This window comes from Neopelma chrysocephalum, unplaced genomic scaffold (genome assembly GCF_003984885.1).
Source record: "Neopelma chrysocephalum unplaced genomic scaffold, ASM398488v2 Primary Assembly neopelma1_147, whole genome shotgun sequence".
NCBI classification, from domain to species: Eukaryota; Metazoa; Chordata; class Aves; order Passeriformes; family Pipridae; genus Neopelma; species Neopelma chrysocephalum.
This window is the reverse complement of record NW_020897809.1, coordinates 9,044,653-9,071,211: the sequence shown is the minus strand read 5'-3', so window position 1 is coordinate 9,071,211 and position 26,559 is coordinate 9,044,653. Positions and strand designations below refer to the sequence as shown.

Below are 26,559 nucleotides of genomic sequence, written 5' to 3'. Positions count from 1 at the left end.
CTAGTGCTAGTGTACTTCAAAAAATGTTTACATTACACTGCTTAGGGTTTTTTTCTGTGAAAAAGTTTATTATGGAATGATTGTGCATTTTATCTGCGTGGGAGACCAAAAAACCTTAGGTCACAGAAATTACTAACATTTTAGAGCACTGCATATTTATTAGGCCATCTGCTGCTGCAGCGCTCAAGGCGGAAACCTTCGTACAGGCAATCTATTCTCAGCTACTGTTTTACCACCTGATGTGCAAAATATCAAAGCTCTGGATGCATTTATTAGTGTGCTGAGTAATTTTCTAATGAATTCATAAAGCTCAGGAAACATTCCGTGCAAGAGTTTCCTGTACATTAGGCTGCTATTTTCTCACTGGGGCATGAGAGAAGCCTCTGAGGAGGAATCCCATCGTGTCAAAAGGTTTGTTGTGCCGAACACGCAGCTGGGTGGCTCAGCATTTTATCATTCAATGGATGATGGATTCCCGCTAGAGGGTCTGGCACATACCTGTGCATTTCCTGTGTGTCTATATGAAGCCCAAATTAAAATAGCTGCTGTTTTTCCAAAAGAAAATAAAAACAAGGAACTTTTCAGAAACAACAAGTTCCAACGTAGCATTAATGCCTGGGCAAACTGTGTTATGTTCATAAGAATACCAGAAGTTGATCCAGCTTTTGGGTTTCCTCAGTGTCCTTTCTAGTAACTGGAGAGCCTCCATGATGGAGCATGAACCGAGAGGACAGGTTCCTGCTCTGAAATGTTGGTATGGTAACATGCAGTCATGCCATCTATATGCAGACATCCTTGCGTGGGGCTGTCCATTGTGCTGCTAGGACTGGGCAGAGGAAAACAGGAAAGGACAGGGGCCATGTGGGAGAGTTTGAATGCCCATGAATGGCTCCTGCCATCCTCAGTGAGTTGCTGGTTCTCTGCAGTGCCACATGGTTCCCTGAATGCATCAAGGGTCCCAGGGTACCCAGTCCCAGCGCTGCTTTCTCTGGGGTGATACTGAAGGGCCAGAGCTAAACATTCTCCTTGTGAGACCCGCAGACAACAGGTATTCTTTGGAGGGATGTGTTTCATACAAGGAACAGACCCTTACCCTGTGCATACTTAGAGCAAGGCTGAGACTCTACATTTGACCTAGTGCAGAACATGGAGAATCCTCCATCTCTGGCTGAAACATCTTCATCCTTCCCATGGGTGTCTGCCACAGCAGCAGAGCTGGGGGTGCTGAGGGCCTGGCAGCTGTTGTGCCACTGACACATTACTCTACAGTGCCCTGATCACTTGCAGTGCATTAAACTTTATTTAATATGATCTATAAATCCTTTCGTGCCAATAGAAGGAAATGTCTGATTGTCTGTAAGGTGCTCAAAGGACTCATCTTTTACTGATGTCTTCTGTTAACTTCCAGCTCGTGAGCAAACCAACACACGGCAAGTGCTGAGACACCCGAGAGAAGCGTGTGGGCTCTCATCGATCCATCATCCCATCTCCTGCTGCCACTTCCCCTCCAGAGCCACCTGAGAGTTACACATGCACAGACAGAAGGTATTTAAGGTATTTACACCTTCCTCTGAGTGAAACAGGAGGCTTGGTATTACTCTATTCACTGATCATGTTGAAGGTAATTGTGGGAACACTTTGCCACTGTTACAGTTTAAAGATGCATTGTTTAAATGGGAATGAGATATCTGTGGTCAGATTTACAGCTGGAGTTGTAACAACCCCAGGCACAGTCCTGGTGATGCTGAGCCACAGCAATGTTGCCGTTGCTCGTGGCAGGAACCGTGCTCAGCCCCAGCACAGCTGGTGGCTCAGGGGAGCTGCTGTCTCAGCCTCACTCCCTGGGACACGCTGTACCCCTGCTTGGGTTCTGCTGGCTCAGAACCCATCCATGTGCACCCATGTGCACCCAGAGCCCAGAAAACCTTGGCCAAAGACATGCAAGACCCTGCATAAATGGCAGGGGTGCATCCAGAGGCACCCTGTGAAATAAGGATAACAGGGCTAATTTATGAATTTGCTTTCTCTTGTTGGTCCTGTGACATCTCCAGCTCTGCAGTCCTCTCAGCAATAAACTCAGTGCCATGAGATTAAAACATACAACTACGTGACACATTATAAACCACATAAATATGAAATGGCAAGGCCCTGTAACAATGAAAGATTTTGCACAAAATCTTCAGGCACTAATTCAGTCTCAAGGCTCTCTTTCCACTGCAGTGGGTATGCAGTGCCATTATGAAACCTTGACTGAATTATAACCCTTTATTCTTCTAAGGCATCTCTTTTTCCTGTCTTCAACAAGGTTTTATTTTGACCCAATCATGAACATAAAAAGCTTAAGAAATACAAATTCACTTAGTGATAGATTTGTTTTCTCTGTAAAAATGTGTGTCATCGTGATGCTAGGAAAACAGCTATGGATAATTACTATAAGCTAATGGATAATTACTATACTGTGGAATATTTTTTCCCAGTGAAGAGTTTAGTTTGCTGAATGGTCCCTTTCCATTTGCAGTGCTGATGTTTCTCTTCCCCTACATTAACATGTTACCAGATGTTATCAGAACAAATGGCTGTCCTTTTGGCTTTGAATTTCTCTTCCACATTTTTGACAATTGTTTTCAATGTCTTGCATAAATCACTGTAACACGTGATAAAATCAAGCATATTCAATGCCTGTGAATGGTTAACTTACTGTCTCTCCTTTATGCAGAAGCCCCTAACTATATTTTAGAGCAGTTGAAGTCTTTTATCAAGCACATGTATTGGCATATTTTTGTAGCTGGATCACTCAACATACTCTAGCAGCTCTTAAGCAGCTCTCACACACTATCATGTAAATCCTTCTTAATTCACGGTTTATTGACCACAGTGGTTCTGAATGAGTATTCGATGCCGATCCCGTGGGCAGTGTGCCACCTGCTGCCACGTCGCCATGGAAATTCCCAAAGTTCCTCTTGAAAAACCAATCCATGTGTTGCAGACCATCACTGCTTCCACAGGGAAACCAAGCTGGAGAGGTCGTGATGTTTGCAGTGGGTTGATGAATGGAATAGCCCACAGCCAAGCAGACAGGAGCTCCCTGATCCTGGTGACGCCCTACAAGCTCATGGAAAAAGTCTGTCTTGTGTGGGACAAGGGAGTGGGAGCACCCCATGCCCATGAGCAGGAGGGTCAGATCCTGGGGAGATGGGAGGTGACACCCAGGACTTTGGGACATTTGTGGCCAGTCCCACAGCACCCATGTCTGCAAACCTCTTGGGTGTCCCAAATCAGTGTATAGCAACACTCAGGACACCATTTGTTCAGTGCAATCTGCAGTCAGTGTGGGTGGAAGGGGGTTATTTTGCTCCTTTTAGGGACTGATTTATGACTTGTTTACCTGTATGCCTCACCCACACTGCTAACGTTGTAATTAAACCTTGTTAAATTGTTCAGGTCCCCCTCAGGCATGTGTTGTAACATACTTTTTCCCCCCTGAACAATAATTATTATATGGGGGGGAAAAAACACTGGGTGGTGAGGAAGGGTGTCAGACAGGCTTGCTTATAATAAATACCTATTTAGCAGGCAGAGGATGTTTAGTCCTAAATCAGATTGTATATTAAAAGTGGAAATTGCTGAGATTAGTGTTTACCTGTGAAACCAAAATTACTTCATGAAGAAAATAATTATAGATGCAGGCTCTCTAAAAAAGCAGTTGTAAGCCTTTATTAAATAGTTAAAATCAAGATGCTGCTGTGAAGCACAGCATCAGCACATCTTGCGTGGGTTGCCTTGGAGAGAGCTGTGAGCTGTGTGTGTACATACCCCACGGAGCTCTATCCCAGAGTTTTTCAGTGCACTGCAATGTTTTCTAGGAGATAAACCCCATGAAATAATATTAAAGCAGGTGAAACAGGGCACAAGGGAGGAATCTTATTACCAGAAAAGGCTGATGAGTTCAGGGAATTAGTAGGGGGAAAAAATGAAATTCATATTAGTAATAGTCATTTATTACCTGTAACAAGGCAGCAAACACCCTGATGAGCAGGTACAGAGGCACAGTGGCTGCAGTGCCCCTTTCACAGAAGCCCCTCCCCTGATTCTAAAGCAGCTTCAATTCAGTTTAACTCAGTGCTGGCTTTGCTCAGGGACTTCTCTTTCGAGGCAGGTCCAGTAGTTGCTACCAGGAGAAAGTATCTATAGATTGGTGTTGCTCAGCTGGGTGTGTGTGAGTGCCATGGGTCAGGCAGGAGAGCCCTGGGGTGCTCTGGGGAGCTGCTCCGCATGTGCAGCACCGGAGAGGTGTTGGTGGCCGGGTGGCAGCTGACAGCCCACAGCAGCAGAAAGCCCCACAATGCCATACAAGGGCTCTTGCAGGGCCAGGGAATCACTCGCTGTCTCCTAAACCTGCTGTGGACACAGAGCCAGGAACAGGGTGGCCCTTTCCTGTAACTCTCCTCCGGCGCCACATTATGAGATGGCTCTTCCAGGAACAGTCTCCTCACGTTGGAGCTTTAAGGCTGAGGCACGCTGGAAGCTCACCAATGACTGCTTGGATCCGGACTATTTTTAGTCAGTCCTGTCCAAAAGCAGAATCTTTCTTGAAATAGGAGTTGTTCCTCCTGGAAGAGTGGTTTAACACTGGATCTGGGAGAGTCACTCAAAGGACAAAGATGCTGACAAGCTCCAGGGAAATGGTTTGGTGGGAAGCCAGCGCACGGGGTGATGATGCACCTCCACAGCCAGGGCCAGCAGCCTCGGTGCAAACAGTGCTGCTCCCCAGCACACACCCTTGATGTGTTGGACAGCAGTTATTTACCAGCAGCTTGCCAGTGTCTTCAAACTTATGTTATGTGAGAAAGAATTGCTGAGGTATTAAGAACAGCACCTCACCACAGTGCAGGCAGCATGAGCAGCTTGGGTGTCATGGGCTGTTGAAATATGGGTGTCTTTAGTCTGGATTAACATTTTCCCTTCCCAAGGATGGCAGAACTGTGGTGAGGGACCCCTGGCAGCCCAAAGGTCTTGACTCTCGCCCACTAGGGACAGTTCACCTCAGGAACTGCACCACTTCTCCATGCAGTTCCTGGATGGATACTTAGTGACTGTTGGAAGTGGGAACAAAAGGGGGAAAAGTAAATGTATTCTTCTTGTGGAGCTGCATGAAAAAATTTCTTTACAGTTTTTCAAGCAGTGAGCCAGGGGTACTGGATGGCACGTGGAATCGTTCCTAAAAATGAACTGGTCGTGATGCTGCCCTGCATGGAGGTCGATGGATATTAAAGTCACACAGTTTTCAAATAAGTACAGGCAGAAGTGCAGGCAGTTTGCAACCAGCTTTGTGCAGCTATACTCTGTATGTGTCTGTGTGTGTGTATTCATTCATTAAGGGGAGCCATTAGTTCTGTCATCAGTTCTCTAGAGTCAAACACAGAAGACCAGCTATAAGGAGTCTCACCAGCAGGATGTTTTTGGATGCTCTAGAACTGGGAGAACAGCATCACTCACTGCCTCACTCATAAATTAATCTGTGCATCGTGTTACACAAGTGCCTCTCATGTTTGGCCAATCTGGCCTGAAAAATATTGGAAGAATTTGGGCTTTTGCACATTTTACCATTTCCTTTAGTAGCATCAGCCATTCACTCCGGGACCAAACCACTGCTGTGATGGCTTTGAACCATGTCGCTGCTGAACATCCTCTTGTGCACTGCAAAGCTATTGGAAAAACATAAACTATTGAAATACAGCAGACAGAAGAATGACTTTTCACCCTCTAAGACTGTAGTGCTTGAGCTGTTGGTGTGTTTTCACTATAAGGGATGCTGGGTCAGGGCTCCAGCAGGGGACTTCATGCTTTCTCAGGCATCAACTTTGGAAAGTGAGGAAGACAACTCCAGCCTCTTGCTCATCAAATCCCTCAGCATACTTGTCTTAACCAAGAGTAAAGGCTAAATAAACACATCTAAACAACTGAAAAGCACATCAACATCCAACTTCAAAATAAAATGCAGTGAAGTGTGAAATTATACCTTTTATTCCATAAATCTTCAGCAACCGACACAGTTCTATAGCTTGTATCACACTTTAATACTGGCAGAATTTAACACACCATGCAAAGCCCATAAAGTAATTACATTTCATCTCAACAAAGAAACAAAATCCCAGCTCGTTCAATCCCCTCCATCTGAGGAAGGATTATGGACAATTCAGTGCATGTCGATTTTTCCTAGTGATAAATCCAAAGCAGGTCACCAATGAAATGGTAGTGTGGGTTCCCAAGGCAGCTGATTTATAGGGAAAAATAGAGATATTATTTGATGTCCTTCAAGGCAGTGTCACCCTGCTTTCTGAAACTTCCTGAGGTTTATCCCCACCTAAAAGGCGCTTAAAAATGTAAAAGTTAACCTTGAACAGACAATTTTGGCGCTTGGCAACTGCCCCTGTGCAGGTTTATGTGCTTCATACCAGATTCCCATCTTTTAAAGAGTTATTTCATTTTGCAATAAATGAGATTATATGAGTGATGATAAAGATGATGATAGAAAGCCAGCAGAAGACACTCGCAGCCCCACATCTTGCAACACCAACCATCAAGCCCCAGGAATCTGGGCACTCCAGACCCATGGGTCAGGCTGGAAATGTTTGCTATCAGAACGTGTGTTGGCTGCCCTTCTGCCAAACCAAGGGTATCTCTGTATACAACAAGCCACAGTTAGTTTAACTAATTTATTGCCCTCAAATAAAGCCTCCAAACTTTAATTAGACCACTGTGATTAAATGCAATTAAAATCCTGAAAGCAAGTCAACAAGGACTGCAGGCACTCTCATTCCCAAAGCCCAGCACAATGCTACAGACACACACAGGAATGGATAACTAAGAGTGAGGTTGAAAGATATTTTTCCCCACCAGGCACAAACTAACATGTCACCAAAGACTTTCCACCATCCCTTACTCAGCCTCTGCAAGAGGACAAGACCTTGGAAAGGAAACCTAAAAGTCCTAAAAGGAAAGATGAATACAATTGCCTGCCATGGTCTGTGTTGGTGCATCAGCTCAAAATGTGATGATGCCCCTCATCAGCACTGGCTGTGATGGGGCTCAGTGATGGCACAGGCACAAAGGAAACTTGCAAATGCATGGGTGTTTTCCTTTATTCATTTCCCCAGCTTTGCTTCCTTGCTTCTGACCCAAGCAGACTATGACAAATGTTGCACAGTGATGGAAAATGTGGGGGGGGGAGCCATGGCAGCCTCCCAGTGCCTGGTGCTGTTGTACAAAACTCAAAGCAGACAATGCAGAAATAACTTGTGCAAGTGTTTTCATGCTTTTTCAGCTGATACACCTCGTGAATGTAACTCAGTTCCCAGTTCACTCCAAGAGACCAAAGACTCAAAACTGTGTTGGCATAATTGAATCTTGTCCATGGAGAGGTCAGAGGAAAACCATCATGACTGCCAGGACAGAGTGACACTGGGCTGAGTGACATGGGGGACTAAATTGTGCTAAGAATCACCTGAACACAGAGTGTTCTTGGTGGAAGACATAAAAATTGATGGGAAATTTTTGTATCAAAAAGTTCACAACCTTTCTAGGAGACAATAAGCAGTGGAAGACCAAAACAAGGCAAAAAATGGCAAGGAGAGCACTAGTCAGGTTTCACAGGGCAAAGAATTTGGTAATATCATGACCGATTGCATTGAAATAGGAAGACAAAACTAGAAAGGGCTCTGAGAAGCCAGGAAATGTCATTGGGGTAGGGGGACAGTAAGGAAGTGAGAAGAAAGCAAGAAAAAAAAAATCATATTTCTAAATATAAACCCCAACCAGGTCCTTCGGTCCAGCTCTGGTCATTTCTTTTGCCCTTTAGACTTTTTGAAAATCAGTCACTGAGCTATAACTTGAACAACCCCAAATCATTCCCCCTAATGGCACCTGTATTCAGATTTATTTTCTGTAGTGAGCTGGAGTAAAAGGAGAGTTGCAATAGGCACCCCGTGGCACACCGGCCACCGCGGCTCAGTGTGTGTACAGAGCCAGGAAAAACCCAGCAGGTGCAGGAGAGTTCCCTGAGTTATTTCCTATTCTCTGTCTAGCAATAAAGACACAGCTACACTGGGTGGTAACTCTTAGCAGATGGTGACTTTTTAAAGTTGATTGCTGTATAAATGATACTTTCTGAGTCTGTTCCTTTTAATTCAGATTCTCAGTAGTGTGTTCAAATGTCAGAGAGCATCATATTTCTATCTTTTATTTCCTTTGTGAGCAGAAATCTTCTATAAGAAGTCTAGGAATTACAGCTTGGGAGAGAAGATAGACTCCCTCGATAAAAGTGATCTACTTTACAAATGTTACAGAATACAATAAAAACAGGAGATGCAAAAAGTCCCACTGGCTTTGTTCTCGGTGGAGAGTTTGAATTTCTATTGCACTCTTAAAGAGACATTTTGTCTGCACTGTAATGTTTACTGGATCAGTGAGGTCCATTAGCAGCACAAAGGCAGAATTTCCTCTGCTGCCAGCACAGGGAGGGTGGGGAGTGGGGGTGGAAGACATCTAATTAATCTACTACTGTGGGTAAATAAAAATAATAGGACAGCTGAATGAGGACCTTATTTCCCCCCCAGCTGCACTGCAGCCCCAAGCTGGGGTGTCCATGTGCCAGAGCCCCATGGCATGCAGGGTTTGGGGGTTGCACATGCCCCGGATTGGCAGCGACATTAACCCTATTCACAGAGACCAGAGTCAATGCAATTTGGCTCTGGCTGCAAATCCAAAGCCTGTGCCATGGCTCCCAATGGCAAGAGGGCTGTTATGTTGCTCCAAGCTGGGTGGTTCACCTGCTTACCCACACTTCTGTACTCACCTGAGCAAGGTGTCATTTCACCATGATGCTGAGGAGCTGGACCTGTACCTGGAAGCTGCAGCTCAAAGGCTCTTCTGGTTTTCTGCAAGATGTGTGTACACGTCTTTTTAACAGTGTCGTAGCTGGAAACTGTATCCTCACATACCTTTGTATCTAGGAAGGTGTTCAGACCAGCATGGGCTGCTTGCCCAAAACTCAGGAGGATCAATGCTCTTCCCAAAAGAGGATTCCCTGCGAGGACAATTGGATCACCTCTGAGGGCTTCCCACTACATCATCCACCAAATCAGAAAAGGTACCTCTGACAATAACTACAGCGTATTTTCACAGGTTTCACAGAATATTCTGAGTTGGAAGGGACCCACAAGGATCATCAAGCCCAGCTCTTGAGTGAATGGCCCATAGAGGGATCCAACCCCCACCCTTGGTGTTATTAGCGATTTCCTGCCACCGCTGCCAGCACCAGGTGCCGGCAGCCCCCACACAACCACCAGACCTGGTCCTCACAAGCTTTTCCTTGGGGAGGCAAAAAGAAGCAAATGAACCCCCCAGGTCCCCTCCAGCATCCAGTCAGTGTGCTGGGACTCTCCATGTCACCCCAGCAATGGATCCAATGGGGCCAGGAGAGCAGCCAAGGGCTCAGACAGTGTCTGCCTCCCCCCCAAACTGTGTCCCCACCTGCGGGTTCACACACTCCATGTCAGCATATTTCCCACTGCTGATCCCCACATGAGGCAGTCCATAATGACTCACTCTGCCTAATGCCAGCAAATAGGCAGTCTGGAGCACTCAGATTCCCACAGTCCAGCCCATTCCCATAGTCCGGCTCTGCCATCACCAATCAGCAAATCTGGCCAGCCCAGTGCGCAGGACTGTTGTATATTCCTTCGAATATTTGCATTTCAATGACACAGACATATCAGAACTAGCCACAAAAAAACACCCTACTGACCCACACCTAGAACCCTCACCTCCTGAAGTGAGTACTCTGGAAAAAATGGAGGTGAAAAACAGATAGAGCACCTGTGTGACTTGTACCACTGTGGACCCCTCCCTACCATGGGACAGCCCCTGTGTCCCCAGGTTTGGGAAGATTTACAAAAATAGATGCCACTGTGGCAAACTGGGGAGATTCAAAGGGCTCTGCTACTGTCACTCAACTGCCCTCTGCGCTTCACCTCCTCTCACAGTCTGTGTCTCAGCCCATTTATTTATTGCACCTCATTGGCAAAAAAGGAAAGACATCCCCTGGCCAGAGGGAAATGTCCCAATTAAAGAGCGAACGATGCAGTAAAACAGCAGAGCATTCTTGAGAGCAGTGGTAAAAGCGGCCACCTCTTGTCCTCAATTTATGCTGCTCCCATCACCCTGGGCATTATATTTGTGCTGACAAGGATCAGTTTAACCCCTGCCTGCAATCTAATAAAAAGCTGGCATGATGCAAGCATACATAATCTTTCTTCAGTGTCCTAGGGATGGATGCAATAAAAAACTGCTGCTGCTGCTCGATGGCCACAGTCACTGCCTGGAATAAATAACTCCCTGTCCCATACCAGCAGTGGGAAGTGCTTTGGACCAGAGGCTTTTCAGACCCTCATGCCTTTATAGAATCTTATAATCATAGGGTTGTTTAAGTTGGAAAAAACCTCTCAGATCATTGTGTCCAACTGTTCCCCTAGCACTGCCCGGTCCACCACTAAACCATGTCCCCAAGAGCCACATCTACACATCTTTTAAATCCCTCCAGGGATGATGACTCAACCACTTCCCTGGGCAGCCTGTTCCAGGGCTTGACAACCCTTTTGGTGAAGAAATTGTTTCTAATATCCAAACTAAAACTCCTCCCGTACAGCTTGAGGCCATTTCCTCTTGTCCTGTCACTTGTTGCTTGGGAGAAGAGACTGATCCCCACCTGGCTACAATCTCCTTTCAGATAGTTGTAGAGAGCAATAACGTTCCCCCTGAGTTTCCTTTTCCCCAAGCTGAGCCCCCTCAGCTCCAGCTTAGCATTCCAGCTCATCTGTGAGTGCAGCATGTGGCTGGTGGCAGTCACCCATCACCCCTCAGTATATACCAGGGGCAAAGCAAAAGGAAAAGTCCCAAAGGCCCTGCCATAAGTAAACAACGGGATCTTTCCCCTCTCATCATTAATTGACCGAATCAGAGTTGCAGAGCTGACATTACGCTCTGCTACCCTTTGTAATGAAATCACTGCCTGTGCATAAGAAACAAATTTAATGATATGATACTAATAGGGTTAGAAATTTCCCATGCAAATATTAATAATTTATATCTACATTCATTTTTTTAATACTGCTTGCAGTCTGTAACAAGAAAATGCTGAGGTTTACCAGCCTCTCTCACAGATCTTGTCTGGGGAGGGCACAGGCGTTACCCAGCTGGAGGCACAGGCTCCCCAACACGATTTCCCTGGAGGTGCAAATTAGCTCTTGGAAATCATGTCCTGGCCTGCAACCATGTTTTGAAAAAGAGATGATGCCTAAACATGAGCACTGCTTGCATGGACGAACCAGCAAGAGATGGACCGTGAACCTTGGTGCTGCCTAAGCCCCTTCCCACAAGCAACACCTACACCAAGAGCCAGGACTGCTGATGGACTCTGCAATAACGCAGGGTGGAATGAGCACCAAGCACCCACCTGTGTCTTGAGGCAGCTGGCAGCAAAAGGAGCAACCTTTGGACTGTAAAGCCAGAGGGATCTGGGGACTATAGGCGGCGTGGTGGGGAGGGTATTTTGTTGCAGAAGTAGGGAGGGATTTGTGCTAAATGTTCTTTTTTTTCCGTGGTGAAAAAGTCTCTCAAAGGAAGGGCAGTGACTGCAAACCTGTGGGGTTGAAAGGGAAGCTAATTCCCTCGGACAGGCATAATTGCTGCAATTCAGAATGGTAAAAATGTGAAATTAGGAATAATCAATGGCTGTTTATGATCTGTCTCTATACTGTGAATTCAGCTAATACGGAGTAATTACACTGTGCTAATTCCTGGTATTTGTCATCGTTCAGTTGCAGAGGAGTCCTGCAAAACAATAAAAGCAGATTGGCTGCGCTGGGCCGGCAGACCGGGGGCTTAGCACTGCCCGAGCTAATTTCTCTTTTAATAGTAAAAGCGGTTATGATTTCCGTTATTTATTTTTCTCTCCTGGCAGCAAAGCCGGCGGTGGGCTGTGCGCCGGGCTCGGCCGGGCGCAGGATGCGCTACACAACAGCACCCCCAATAGCCGGCACGGCCGCGCTGCCGGGGACACGCACCGCGCACCAGTCCCCTGCCCAGCCAAACACATCCTGTCTCCTCTGGTGAAACTGCGTCTTCACCTTCTTGCCCAATATTGTCATAACAACCCTCCTATCAAACTTTGTCCTCACGCAGTTCTCACCCGGCACAAGGTAACCCTGCCCCATCTCACCCGGACGCTCAGTCACTCCGGAAATCCATGGGATGTGTTTCCCGGCAGTTTGCTGGCATGATTCACTCTTCAGGCAATGAAATAGTGCTGGTTATTGACCTCTGCAAAAGTGGGAGAGGAGAGGTGAGTACAGGAACAGGATGGTTTATTGGTGGGTGAATAACCCCCCACAGCAGCACAGGTGGAAGGTGTGGGCTGCAGAGACAACCCTTGCCCTCATCTACCTCTGGCACATGTTGTACAGGAAGTGTACATGATGTTTAACACTACATAAACCCAGAAGTTACAGGTTGTTTCCTTTCAAAGGTGCTACACTCAACATCTGCAGTACGGGGCTTAGCTCGGCAGGAGCAATCAGAGTCCATACACCCACAGCGCTTGTCAGGACAAAGTTTGCAAAGTGGCAGTGGCCAAACCTTTCCTAAGAGAATTTGTCATGACTTCATCCCAGAGAGTGCATCCCTGAAAAGCAGCGTGTCCCTGGGCACTGCAGAGCCCCATAGGCGAGGGATCTTTGGGGAAACCTCCTCCTGATGTTGAGCTTTCGTGTCCTGGGAGGGACAGTCCTGCAGCCACTGGGGCTATTTGGCAGGAGCCACCAGTGCCCCAAGGCTTCCCACCATCCACTGAGGGGCCACACACCCAGCATGGACACATGGAGGGAGGATGAGGAGGATGAGGAGAGCAGCTCCTTGCCTACCAGCCCACTCCTGCCAATTCTACCAGTGCAGTGACTTCGCACCACAGACTACTCATTCCCCACCCTGGCACCTTTTTGACATCACATCTATTATTTTTTCTTAATTTCTCTTTCTCTGTATCACACAGAACCCCTGGGGGGAGCCTGAGGATGTCTGATGTGATTCCATTGCACTGCACCAGTTAATTGTTTGCTGTGTTGAGATGAAGCTGAGGTCCTGTTCCCAGCACTCGACACATTCACTAAAGCTAGGTGGCATTAAAAAAGCCCCCATTTAAAAGCCCCCTTCTGCTGTGTGCCACAGTGGATGGGCAAAACCTGGGCTACCACAGGATGCAGGGATGGGACAAAAGGGCTCTCCATGCCAGCACCAGCACTTGGGCTGTGCCATAGCCACATCCCATGAGGAAAGTGCACAGCTCCCCATCCTTTCCTGTGGTTTCAGGAAAACACCTTGGAAGAAATGTGCAGTTCCAGAGAGCAGAGGCATTTCAAGCAAGATTTCTTTGTTGTGATGATGAGGCTCCTGGCCCTGCTGATGGTTTTTGCTCATTTCTTCCGCAAGCAGCAGCAATGCCTCCATCTCCATAGAGGACTCGGAGGCCTCAGGTGCCTTGAAGCAGGAGGAGAAATTCATCACGTAACTGACCTCCCCCAGGGCACTACAATCCCCGCACCGTGGGCCAGCTCCTGGATGGGTGGGAAGCGGGTGGATGGAGCAGGGACACATGCTGCGGCACACCGGGGCTTGAACACTTGGTTATTGAGCTGAGCCGGTTATTGCCAGCAGCTAAACAAACTAATGGGAAGGATATTTCCCTGGAGAGAGAGAAGGTTTTTGATTTAGACTGTACTGTTTAAGCTTAGACTCTCACTGCAGCTAAAATTTCCTTCTGAGGGCAATAATTATCCCGATGCAGAGCCCAAGCATGTGTTTGCTTTTCTGCTCCCTGTCTGGAAGGGTTTGGTTTAGGGGTCTTTGATTTCCCCTGGTGTTCAGCACCCCCTGCACCCCTTGCTCAGCTCTGGGCACCAGAGCTGGAGGGAAGCAAATAAAAGCTCAGTGCACAGCTTTATGCAGAGATCACCCTCAGGTATTAAACTAATTACCAGGGAGAGGCACTGGTCCCTCAGGGGTTCTGCTCCAGCCCTCTGCAAGCTGCAGTCCAAAGGCAGTGCTGCTGCTGCCAGCCCTGCATTTCCTCCACTGGTTCTGGAATGAAAATTGCTTTAAAAGGTCCAAGAGAAGCCATTTGGTTCTTCTAAGTGATGGGAATGGAAAAGAAAAAGGAAAGAAGGAATGGGAACACTTTTATTCTTGCTGGCAGGTAAATGAGGTTCAGCTTTTGAAAATATATAGGGCTTCTAGTGCTAACTGCAGGGCTGGAGTCTCCAAGGAGTGATTTCTTCCTTCAGAACCATAATAATAACAATAAATGATTAAAAAGAAAACAGCCTAAATCTATATCTGTAGTTAACTCAGGACTCCTTCAGAGTTCAGCCCTGTTGCTGAATAAATAAACGCTTACTTGAAAAAGGAACCTCCAGCCTCCTGCTAATGAGAGGCAGCGAAGCAGCGCTCAGGGGCAGCTCGAACACGTGCAGCACAGCCAGGGGGAAATCCTGCCAGATCAGGTTATTCTGGCTTTACTCCAGATTGGGGAACACCAGGCCTGGCTTTCTGCCCACCCGCTCCCATTGCAGAACCCTCCATCAGCCACACTGCCCAATGTGCTGGTTTGGTGCAAGAGCAGAGAGTCAGGCTGGTGACCTCCCTCAGAGAGGTTTTTCTCTTCTGATGTGCCAAAAAAGTGAGTGCCAAAGTAGAGAAAAACCTCCAAAAGAAACACATGAGGTCATGGCCGCAGGAATTACTGTTTCCTCCCTCCCATGGAACAGCTGCTCCCAACCATTGCCGGTCACTGCGCCCTGTGGGCTGACACGCCGGGTTCCCAGCCCCACACCAGGCAGTGAGATAAGGCTCAGGGAGGTGCCATGAGTCACAGAGGGTTGGGCAGACTTGGCAGCTGCACTGCCACATTGCCCAGCACATGGTGCCTCAGCTCCCCGGGACGCCCCAGCACCCACACAGCCTGCAGAGAGGGACAGCACAGCTGGGACACTGAAAGGTACGTAGACTTGTCCCATCCCTGACTGGGGAAATGTGGTTTCTAGAGCATGACTGAAATAATGCATTTCTTTTTACTTGCTGGCAGGTTAGAAGGTTGCGTGGGCAAGGTTTTGGTTGTTCCTCCTTCTTGTAGACAGGAGGTGAAGGGGAAGCCCCGTGCACTGGCATTCCTTCCATGAGATGCAACTGTGCTGGTTTCATGGTCAGAACTAATGTACTACCTGTGTTAACAGGGATCTGTGATGTGGTGGAATCAACTGCGTGATGTGGGGTCCAGGTCAAAGCCCTTTATCCGTCATGCCTATGGATGAATTTGCAGGATGTTCACTGTGCAGTGTGTGGTTTGTCCAAGATCAGGCTGCTGCTCAGGTTATCGTGTGTTTTTTCTTGCACTGCTGAAAGAGACCCAGTCTTGCTGCCCACACAGCACTAATAGGGAGGGAAATATTTTCTTTAAAAAACTGATGGCATCATCTGGAGTTTTGAGAAACCAAACTAGATGGAAGGGAAGGAGGACATGAGGTGACAAGTGCTTCCTGGTAGAAATCAGCAAACATTGGTGAACACCCCAGATAACTACTGGATTGTACTGGGGGCAGTTTTGCCATAAGATGTCCTCTCCAGCCATTTGGTGGATCCAGCAGCTGGCCAAGCATTTTTATGAGCAGAGGAATTTATAAGCCCTCTGGCAAACAGCCCCCTCCAGTTGAGTAAGCTGGCAAAACTCAGTCAGATTGACTCCTTTTGAGACTGAAAATGGCACTGTAGCATCCTCCATTCTCCTGTGGTGGGATAAACCCTGAACACGGGGTGGATGTGCACCCACCCAACAACAGTCCCTCCTCTGCACCCCTGCATTCAATTTTGCAGGAAAACCTGACAGTTGGAGGGGTGACTCGATGGATGTGGGCAGTCACCCTCTTTGGAGCCGCAGCCCCACCCCACACCAAAACGCTCGTGTTCAGTCAGGGACCTGCTGGGAAATAGAGGGACAAGTAGGGCTCAAAAGCAGAAGAAAAAATAGAAAAAAAAGGCGTGAGTTTGTGGGGAAGCAAGGTAAAGTTTTCCTGCAGTGCCATGAGAACATTCACCTGCTGAATCCTGGAAAGCCAAACTGGGTTTCTTCTTCACAGCAATTAACTCAGCTCTGCTAAGCGGCACTTCCGTCCAGAGCAGGCTTGGGTGCAGCCTTTGCCTTACAACACCATGAACCTCTTTAGCAATATTTGTCCAAGAACTTTTTTGTTCCTGGAATGCTTTTTAAGCAAATAATTTCAGGTTTATTAGACAAATAACTCTAACACCCAACACAGTTCCTTCCTTTCTCCCTCGCCTGCCAGCAGGTCTCTGGCAGATGTCAGAGCACAGGTGCCTTTTATTCTGGCACAACACTAGGAAGAAAAAAAAATATTCAGTGCAAACAATTATAAAATAATGCAATATAAATAGCAGGACATGGTTACTCTCTTGTAATGCAGTCGGGTTCCAGGATTTTCACCACCTAGGGACTTCACCCAATAAATTTTATCTGGGATTAAGGTGAAGATAAATAGCCCAAATAGATACATCACTTCCCTAAAGCACTGGCATTTATTGGTTTATTTTTCCATTTCTCTTCCTCTGCAATGAAATCAGTATGTGCATAGAAAAACCACAAATTTGGTAAAGGAGAGAACTATGCAATGGGCCCCTGTGAGGCCAATGGTCACTGTAGAGGTGGGGATCAAACAGGGAGGGTTTTGCAAACCAAGTGGAGTTTTGCTCCACTCACTGTGTCCAAATCACAGTCCAGGTCTGAATCCTCACCAGCTCCAGGCTCTGCTCATGGCACTTGGGGGGAAGTCAACAAGCTCCAGAAGCAAACCAATACCAATTTTTTGGAGTCCTTGTGTCTTGCCAAGTGGATTCTGAGGACTGCCCCCATTTTCTGACCCCATCACTAGATCAGGCACTGGAATGGGGGAGCCAGGACTGGGATAGGGTCCCTGCGTTTAACAAGCAGAACTTCATGCTGAAAGGAGCAAAAGGGAAGAGCCTGGTACTGCCCCTTCAGATCCAGCCACAGGCAGCATTCGTCCTCCAAAAACTTCAAACCATCCTTTTTCAGGTCTGTGGCTCTTCCACCAGCTCAGTGAAATGTGCCTGTTAATCCCAGCTCCAACACAAGTTTTAAAATCTGTTTCAGAGATACTGTGCTGGGGGCTGGGATGGACCAGGACAAGGTGGTGTGGGGAAGGGCTGTGGAAATCACGGATCCCCTAATACCTCCCACAGGGACAGATTCCTGCTCACAGGCCCCTTCCTCTGGGAGGAATAGCTGCTGGGCAGAGAAAGGCAATTCTGCTGGGAAGCTGCGAGCTCGGCTGATACACTATCAAAAACACACTGTCATGATACCCTAGGGTACAGAAATACCTTCCAAAACCGCCTTTAAAACACAGACAGGCCAGTCTCCCACGGGAAGCTGATAATTCCCTGCTGGAGCAGCTCCAGCATATCCTCCTTGCTGCAGTGTCCCAGCAGACGTGGGCACAGCGGAGGGGGCTCATGAGGGAGCAGTGCCGGGCTCCAGACACCTGAAACGTCACTAAGGGGCTGCCTAAAAGCCCCAGACAATGATGCTGCAACCTGCCCCTGGGTGTAGGGAAAACCAAGGGGAGCATCATATCAGGGCACTGAGGGGGGATGCAGGTCCATCCTGCCCAGGGTTCAAGGCAGAACACGCACCACAGCCACGGTCAGTAACACGGCAAGCCCTGGGAGGGGACCTGGAGCAGGGCTGGGCAGGAGGCAAAGCTCTTCTCTGCTTCCTCATGACGCAGCAGCCTGAAATCAACATTCAACCCAGCCCTGCTAAAAGCCATTGCTCCTTATTTACCCATCAAACAGGAAAAGCAACTCTCAGCACGGCCCTTTTACAAATTTTCTGTCAAACAGCACTTATAGGGCTGTTCAGTTAACATCAAGCTCATTAACCAGGAGTGTTAGCACCCATCTCACAAGTGACAATTTGCCTTAGGAGTCCAGGGTGGTTTCCACAACAGACGCTCACCAGACTGCAGCCTGGAATTTCAAAGGTAGGAGTGGGTCCCCAGCCCCTGGGAGCCCAGTGCATGGGGTGGTGGGTGCCTGTCCCATCGGTCAGGGTGGCAGTGGGGGAGAGGGCAGCAGATGGACTTGCTCGGGTAGGAAATAGTTCATGCTCCAAATTACAACCACACCCCATCCCTGTGGGTGAAATCGGTCCAAGATTTGGCCAAGTGGGAATATTTCTGGTTTTAAGTTCTGTGTCTGCAAAGCTGCCTGCTCTGCCCAGCACACTGGTGCTGCCCTTCTTCCTTTCTCCTTTGGATTTGAAGGAGGACAAGCTCGTTCCCAGAGGTTCCCCTAACTGGGCAAGGCCAGATCACAGCTTGTCCTCGGACAGCATTTTGCAGCCCCTAATATTTAAAACCTACTTTGCATCATCCCAGAAGGAAATGCAGCAAAGCTGTGACTGAAAATATCCACCTCATCAGCAGAATAGAAAAAACCTGATCCATTACCAAGACTACAACATGAAACAGGAGCGCAGGGGGCAGCAGACAGATACAGGGAAGAGTTCTGAGACTTCAGAGGGATCGAGCTCTATCAGTGCAGCCTGCTCCAGCATACGGAGCCAGGACTTATCGAGGGGGACCAAGCACATATGCCTGATAGGAATTTGTACATCTTTGATGACACCTTAGCTATTACAAATATGACTAAATATAGCTACTATCTTTTCATCCAGAATCTGCCTGGCTTTGGGGGGTTACAGGTACTCTTTATGGCATTGCCTTCTTTTCTTCAGGGTGACCTGTGACCATTGGCCACCCCCTCAGCTGTGCTCTCCCTCCCCAACACCATGCGGATATCAGGTGAGGGAGACATATTTACTTTTCTCTGTCCATTCTTCTACAGTTCCTTATGCCTCCTTCTCATTTACATGATGCCTTCCAAGCCCTGACCTTCCCCTGCCAGGCACTTGGGAAAAGGCCTTTGTGTAAGCATCAGGTTTTTACAAGATTTGTGTAGATTTCAGCCTGTTGTATTTTTCCCAGTGAAGCCTTCTGTGTCTGGGAAGAGATGGTTATTGAGACGCTCCTGGTTCCATAAGAGCTATTCAGCTGCAATAAAAGTACATTTTTCTACTCTCTTTCCATGCAGGACTGGAACGTTTTGCTCTGATGAGCGCTGTTTTAAAGCCAAATGCCAATCACATTTGTATCAGCAGCTGCTCGGCTGTAGCAAGTGACTAATTGGGGGATAGCAGTCTTCCCAGCACTGGGAACATAAGAAATATTTGGATTTACATAGCTCTCTGAGTAATTATCAGATTTACTTTAATGTAGAGAGAAATATGAATAGTGCCTCCCAGTAGAACGGTAGTGCCTGTCTGAACATCACCACATACTCCAGAGATATTAATTAAGAGATCAGAATCCATTTAGATGGTGAAGGAGTGTTAGCTGCCTTCCCACACCATGTAAGCACTGGCTGTCACCCTGAGCCTGGTAACCTTGGGACAGACAAACCAAGTCCCCAAGAAACCAGAGGGATGCCCCGGTCTCTGACCCAGCTGCGGCTGCTGCTCTCACCCAGCTCCTCTCCCGCGCCTTGCAGGTGTGATCCGGTGTGTGGTGCTGCTCATCACACTGCTGGGCACGTGGTTCATCATGCAGACGTACTTCCACCACAGCTGGAAAACCATCAGCCTGCGGAGCTGGCTCGGTGAGGCACCAACGGGGCTCCAGCCAGATTCAGAGGGAGGGTGTGGGAGGTTCCATTGCAAGCCAGCCCCCAGAGACAGATATAGTTGCCACAAATATTTGCACTTGCAATCTCTGGCCAAGGCTATAACCACTAGCTCTGACCACCAGGACAGGGAGGGGACAGCATGGTGGGAAGCTGCACTTGGGGCAGCATGGGTGCAGGGATGCCTGCAGCCACAGGAACCAGTTTTGGGGAGCTGGTACCTGAACAGCTGCTCCAGGCTTGGGGAAGAGCCAGTTGCTCTCTGGGGTGTCTAACCTTCCTGCTTGATACCCACAGGTGCCAAGAACAAGCCCAGCAGTGAGTACTGCTCTCGACTTCATCTCTGTCACACAGCTCCGCTCCAGGGTTGAGGGTGATGGTGGATGCACGATGGCTGCCCTCAGAGCCAAGGCAAAAATCCCACCCTCCCAAGCACAGGAGGATTTGCTGTTGCACACAGCAGTGGGGTTTTGGCAGGCTCTGCGAGCACACAAACCTTCATGCAATTGCCCTGCCCCCAGCAGAAACACCCCCAGGGCACAGAAGGAAAGTCATGGGTCCTGCCAGGTGGGTCCCTGCCTTGGCAAAGAATGGGGAAACTCTGGCCAGAAAAGCCCTGAGGGTCTGGCCTTGGATGCCAGCTCCAAGTGCTCCTGGCACACGGCCCTCTGACCCCTATGGCAGTGCCATCCCACTGCTCACACCCAGAGCAGCACCTGGCAGCACCAACTCATATCTCCCACCCCAGGCCTCAGCACCGTAAAACTCAAAGCTGGTCCCAGCCCCAGGACAAGCCTCCTTCATGCAAGAAGCCAGTCCAGGTGTTACCCCCTTAGTGGGCCACTGTCCCCGGTTCCAGCCCTGTTCAGCCACTCAGGGGCATGGCCTGTGTCCCCCTGAGGGCCATTGCCATGGCTTGCAGCTCCACTCCTCCCTCGCAGGTGAGAAGCTGCCCCGGCACAAGTGTGGGAACCAGAAGAGCTGCCCCCAGAATTATTTTGCCTTCAAGATCATCAGTGGTGCTGCAAACGTGGTGGGACCCTCCATCTGCTTTGAAGACTTGGTGTAAGTAGCACACGGCAGGAACAGAGCAGCCGTGGCTGGCCTGGCCTTCAGTTTGGCCTCTGCCAAGCACATCAATGGCTGTCACAGTGTATTTGTGGTTAAAGAAAATTTCTGTAAATAGATTTCTTTGCTACCACTTCTGGAGTATTTTGCTGTCTCCAGCTTCTTTGCCCCATCACAGTTTCACTGGCACCAGCATCTCCAGGGCATCCCTTCACTCACTGTGCTCTCTGCTTTCCTTTCCAGCCTCATGAGCAGCATCAAAAACAACATTGGCAGAGGCCTGAACATTGCGCTGGTGAACGGTGAGTCGGGTGGGCACTGACTCCTTTCTCCCCATGGCCAGGTTTCCTTCCTCCCCCAGGAGAGAACAGGCCACTGGGGAACCCATCCCAGGCACTGTGGCTGAGCCAAAAGCACACCCCACAGTTATGGTTGCAAGCAGTGCCAGTGAGAACGGAACAAGCCCACCTGGGTCAGTTCCACATGCATGACAGTCGCACAAGCTTCTTCAAGCAACACAGAAGATATGACACACTGAGGGAAGAGCAAAGCATTTGGAGCAGGAACCCCAGGCCCACGGCCAGGCAAAGCCTAGAGCCACCCCAGCGCAAACTCACTGTGCTCTGTTTTCAATTTTAACCTTTCAGGAACAACTGGGAAGCTCCTGAAAACTGACTCATTCGACATGTACTCTGGAGGTGAGCACCATCACTCTGCTGCTTAGTGGTTCCCAGCCAGGGCTCACACCAACACTGCTGGCTGCTGGCTACTTCAGCTGCTCCTCTGTCATGTATTTAACCATAAATTTGAGTGGACTTCGACCAGAATTGCCAGTCTGGGTGGTAAAAGCCCAGCTTTCCCTGAGGCCATCAAGCCTGGAGTCCACACAATGCATCCACATCCAAGATAGGCTTCTCACTCCTTTTACGTGCACCCAGTAGCCTGGAAAACATAATTTCACTAACCTGAATAGACCAGGGCACTTGAGATTTGAGAAAGGTACTTTCTGAGATCAGGTAGTTACACTAATCCTGATATTTTGCAACTTGCAATTCAGTTTTTGAATGCTGGTGGTGGCTGAGCAGCAGTTTGTTTCCCTGCCTTTCATGGAAGGATAAATGAGGGAGCTCAGAGCATGGCAATGAGACACAGCCCCCAGGCCCAGCAAGGCTGGGCACGTGGAGCAGAGCCTCGTGGCAGCAAAGACCTGTGCCTGCTGGCTTCAGACAATATTCCTAGCAGCAAATAGATGCCCTGAGCCCTGGCTGACACTGACATGCTGAATGCTGAAAACCCCACCACTGTTGCCAAGCTGTTACCAAATCGCTCCGCAGCTTTGGCAGGACTCATCAAAAACCACATGTTAAAATCACCTTTGTAGTCCTTTCGATTTTCCCTTTTCTGTTCAAGCCTTCCCTAGAGATCAATCCCGCTCTGTGCTCCTTGGTTTTGCCACTTATTCTTGATAACTCTGGATTTTTAAGGAGAATCGCCAATATAATGGTATTTCCAGCTGAGTTCATGAGCAAGATGCTCGGTAGAAGAGGCACTGGGAACGAGAAGGCAGTCAGCTCCTGTGCCACTAGATGGGGCATTGGATTCAAGCATCCCACGGATGCAGGATGAGGAATAATTCCCTCAATACAGCCGTGATTGCAGGGCAGGCAGCTCTGTGCCTGGGCAGGTTCATTTCTTGTGTCAGGAAGTAAATTCACATAACTAGATTTCACAGTTAGTGAGCAAAGTTTAGAAGCAATTTCCCCCCTGCAGTTGTACTGAGAGGAGGACATCAGTCCTGGGTGCTGCAGGAAAGCCCAAGTGGGAACGTAGGATGGGGAATGCAGCATCTGGGAGCCCACCCTCCCCCAAGTCCATGGCCCCAAATCCTGGCTAGCACCAGCATTTCCCACTGACCTAGGGGAGGCTCCCCCAGCTACCACACAGCAGTCCCTGCTAAATCCCTTTTTCTCTCCCTAATGCTCTTCTCTCCCAGACATTAAAAAGCTGGAAACCTTCCTCCAAGGGATCAAGAGCGGCACCCTCGTGCTGACAGCAAGCTACGACGATCCTGCCACAAAGTGAGTTTGCCTATGGCAGCAACACTGGGCTCCCCAAAAACCTGCAGCTGGGGGAGCTGCCAGCAGCAGAGAGGGACAGAAGGGGACACCCACTTGGCAGCACACTGCCACCCTCTTACCCTCTTTCAGGATGAATGACAATGTACGGGCGCGTTTCATGGAGCTGGGCAGCAGCCACGTGAGTGAGCTGGGCTTCCGGGACAACTGGGTCTTCTTGGGAGCAAAAGGGCTGATGAACAAGACCCCCTTTGAAAAGGTATGTGGTCCTCCCCTGACACCAGCTCTGGAGGCTCCATCCTCTTCATAGCACCTCCCAAGCTATATCTCACCTACCTGTCTGCAGAAGACAAGGGCCAGTGGCGTTATCCTCCACAACAAGCCAAGCTGCAACTTCTGCCACGTTGCAAACTTGCACTATGCCACCAACCTCCTCATTCATTTTCTCTCTCTCTCTTTTCTTGCAGCACATCAAAAATGATAAGGAGACAAATAAATATGAGGGCTGGCCTGAGCTGCTGGAGATGGAGGGCTGTGCCCCCAGGAAGATGGATTAGGATCAAGGTCCAGCCTGCCACACAGGGCAGCCTCCACCAGTCACACAGGTACACCAGCTCCATCGTGGGGATCCCAGCCTCTCCACTTCCCGGTCACACAGCCCAGCAGCTGCTGCCTGCTCCCAGGAACCATCTGTTTCACAGCAGGAACTGTGCAGGGTTTGAAGAAGAGCTGCACAAGTGCTTGGAGAGCCTGAGCAAACACCTGGCCAGGTTTCAGCCAAGCTGTCCTCCTCTATGGGTCAATTTGGGTATTTTATTTTTCTGTCTTTAAACTAAAAACTTTGTAGATTGTCTTTTAAATTTCTTAAATGAGATTTCTAGTTATAAAACACTGCCTTTTCATTTCCATTTTCAAGCATAATCCACGCTTTCCCCCACAGGCACAGCATGCCAGGTCCTCTGCCACCAGTCAAGCATCACCATCACCCATTCCACAGCCCTGCACATGGGTGCTTCCCCTCCCCACATGGCACAGGGTAAAGTCATCCCAAGCTCAGACCTTGGTGGTTTTCCCCTGGAGCTCTTGCCAATGCCTCACAGTCTCCTACAGCCGCAATAAGGCCAGAAGTCCCCAGGGACGGCATGCAGCAATGTAGGTTAATATTTGCAGACCAAAGCAATTTCCCCACCCGGTTGCATCTTTCCTGGGTTAAATCCAAGCTAAATCCTCTGTGACACCTCCCCATCAAGATAAGGCCAGGGATGTGCCGACCTGACTTTGGCCTCAGAGAGAGACGGATGGATGAATGTGCAGGTGCCTTGGGTAGCTGAAGTTGTGCAGCATAACCAATAGGTGGGAGCCTTTTACCGGGAGAGCCAAAGCCAACATCACTCTGGAGAGATATAATGCACCCGGGCTGTCACCCTCTTGCAGGCACCCACACACCTTCTCTGCTCCAGAAACTGCACCCCAACCTGGGGCCAGCCAACACTACCAGGAGGGGAAAGATCCCTGCCCAAAGGCAGGCTGGAAAAGCCACACAGTCCTTCTCCTGGAGTGGTTCTTAGGCTGCTGCCCAGCGCTGAGCAGATCCTGGGGGAGCATCTGCCCTCACTCAAGTCCGGATGCATCACCCAAGCACAGTCTGTTCCCAAACCCTGCCTGAGCACCAGCACTGCTAAGATCAGAGGAGCTGTGCCGGTGACAGACGGGCTTATCTGTCATCACCGACAGGGATGAATTTGCATCATGTACAGACTTTAATTTCCGATGATTGTATCTGGTTTTTCCCCATTCTTTGAAGCAGACCAGCAGTTTTGCGTAATGTGACGGTGGAGCATTTCTGCTGGAGCACTTGGTGCTGCGGGGGGTAACAGGCTGTCCTGCATGGCCTTCTCTGCCTCTAACAGCCTCGGCACAGCTCCTGACAGGCAGTTCACAGAGTCATCCGAGCCCTCAGATCACCCCAGAGCAACAGACGTGAGGAGCATTGGCAGGATAAGGCCAGGAAAGGACACAGCCTGTCCTGTGTTGGTCACCTGAGGGATGAAACCCTGGATCTAAAACCCAACGCCACCAATCAACTGGTTTTCCCTAAGCAAGAAAAAATCCCCAAACAAATTGTCTAACACCTGTAAGAACTTCCAAAGGTAAAACTGAAACAAAACCCCAAAACAACCATCAGAGGAATCCCCCAAGAGGTGTAGTACTTTATCCCAGCTTATCCTCCCACGCTCTTAACACACACCTGATGGCACAGAGGGAAGCCTCTGCCATAAATCGATCCCTAAATCTGCTGCGACAACAGTGGTTAATCCCAAGCGCTGAATCATCCCTACCCGTGGCAGCAGTGAGAAATAACACAAGGCAGCAGACACAACAGCCCTCACATCACACAGCCCCACAGCACTGCCAGCATAAATATGCCAACTATTTTAAGCCCCCTCAAAGGATCTAGATTCACTCATAAACCAAACTCAAAACAGCCCAAGAGCTGTAAGGCGGCTGCATGGGGTAAACCAGAGCACAGCATCAACTACAGCCCTGAAAACAACCAGCCCCTTTCAGCTGCAGGAAACTCTTCCTGCCCCTTTGCAATGCACATTAGAAATCTGGTTTAGAGCCAAAATAAAGGAAATTTATGTTTCAGCACTCTACAGGCAGTTAAAACTAGCTCTGAATCCATCATGGAGCAGTTACTAAGGTACATCACTATTTGCAAGAAATAGAGAGAGCTAAAAGTAAAACTCCTGTGCAGGGGTCTTCATTAGCAGCCAGTGTTTTGAAGAGCCATTCCTACCAAAGTCTCCGTGTCCTGATAAATAAATCACTGCTTTTCAAATATCCAGAAACTGGGAGGCAGAGAATAAATATGGATTCAGGAGTCAAATTGAACTTGCTATTTTTTTTAGAAGATTTGAAAAGGACAGTCGCTGCAGGGACAGCAATCCTCAAATGAGGTTTTCCAGTGCCTTGGAATATTGAAAGCTGTATTACTAAAGGGACAGGCACCCGCCTGGTTGGTTTTCACTGTGCCACATCCCCCAGACTCCTCACCAAACACAAGCCTGATCTGCCCAGCCTCCCAGAATGCAGCTTCAGGTAATCTGGCTCACCTGAGGTCACAGTAGGCTCCAACGCTGCAGCAGCAAAGAGGCAGCTTGGGGTGTTTGCAGGAGCAAAGTTTGCAAAATCCAGTGCTGCAACAGAAGCCAAGAGCCAGGATGCAGACACATAGCAGAGGGATAATCCTCCTTTATTTTTTGGTGTTTATTTCAGCAAAGCACCAAAGGAGCATCGAGGAAAGATGCCACAGGCAAGGACCTGCGGGTGCCGGGTGCCGGGCCCGCAGCTGGGCGAATCCGCATCCTGTGACATCTTGCCCTGTCAAGTGCAATTACTGTAATCTTCCACAGCCTCTCAAAATACGGATCCCGGCTTAGAAACCGGGCATCCACAGCATGAAAGCTGCCTTTGTGCCCGGGCAGAGCCTGGGTGCGAGCCAGCCTTTAGGTGCATGAAGAAAATGAGT

The 26,559-nt window shown here is 48.8% G+C and overlaps 1 protein-coding gene and 1 long non-coding RNA gene across 4 annotated transcripts; one reads left to right on the top strand and one right to left on the bottom strand.

The window, feature by feature from the left end:
- Nucleotides 1-8,847: 8,847 nt before the first annotated feature.
- LOC113976130 lies at nucleotides 8,848-19,106 on the bottom strand. The gene is made up of 3 exons (XR_003537010.1): nucleotides 19,027-19,106; nucleotides 12,278-12,378; nucleotides 8,848-9,085 (listed from the first exon to the last, which is right to left on the bottom strand). It is a non-coding gene; the product is annotated as an uncharacterized LOC113976130 (long non-coding RNA).
- FAM3D (family with sequence similarity 3 member D) lies at nucleotides 14,991-23,830 on the top strand. 3 transcript variants are annotated; one of them, XM_027701014.1, is made up of 11 exons: nucleotides 14,991-15,106; nucleotides 18,128-18,185; nucleotides 18,941-19,007; nucleotides 19,753-19,860; nucleotides 20,182-20,202; nucleotides 20,826-20,949; nucleotides 21,196-21,254; nucleotides 21,600-21,650; nucleotides 22,946-23,030; nucleotides 23,160-23,286; nucleotides 23,495-23,830. In XM_027701014.1, exons 3-11 carry the CDS (start codon nucleotides 18,995-18,997, stop codon nucleotides 23,582-23,584), a joined length of 678 nt encoding a protein of 225 aa, XP_027556815.1. In that variant the 5' UTR covers nucleotides 14,991-15,106; nucleotides 18,128-18,185; nucleotides 18,941-18,994; the 3' UTR covers nucleotides 23,585-23,830. The 3 variants fall into 3 exon arrangements, with proteins under 3 accessions (XP_027556815.1, XP_027556814.1, XP_027556816.1); XM_027701013.1 differs by having other exon boundaries at nucleotides 18,881-19,007; XM_027701015.1 differs by lacking the exons at nucleotides 14,991-15,106; nucleotides 18,128-18,185; nucleotides 18,941-19,007; nucleotides 19,753-19,860; nucleotides 20,182-20,202 and adding an exon at nucleotides 20,670-20,705.
- The last annotated feature ends 2,729 nt before the right edge of the window (nucleotides 23,831-26,559 follow it).

Bases quoted from the DNA above. Each gene is read 5' to 3' on its own strand.
- FAM3D (XM_027701014.1), top strand. The intron at 20,950-21,195 runs GTAAGTAGCACA...TTTCCTTTCCAG, and splicing joins ATCTGCTTTGAAGACTTGGT to CCTCATGAGCAGCATCAAAA. The intron at 23,287-23,494 runs GTATGTGGTCCT...CTTTTCTTGCAG, and splicing joins ACAAGACCCCCTTTGAAAAG to CACATCAAAAATGATAAGGA.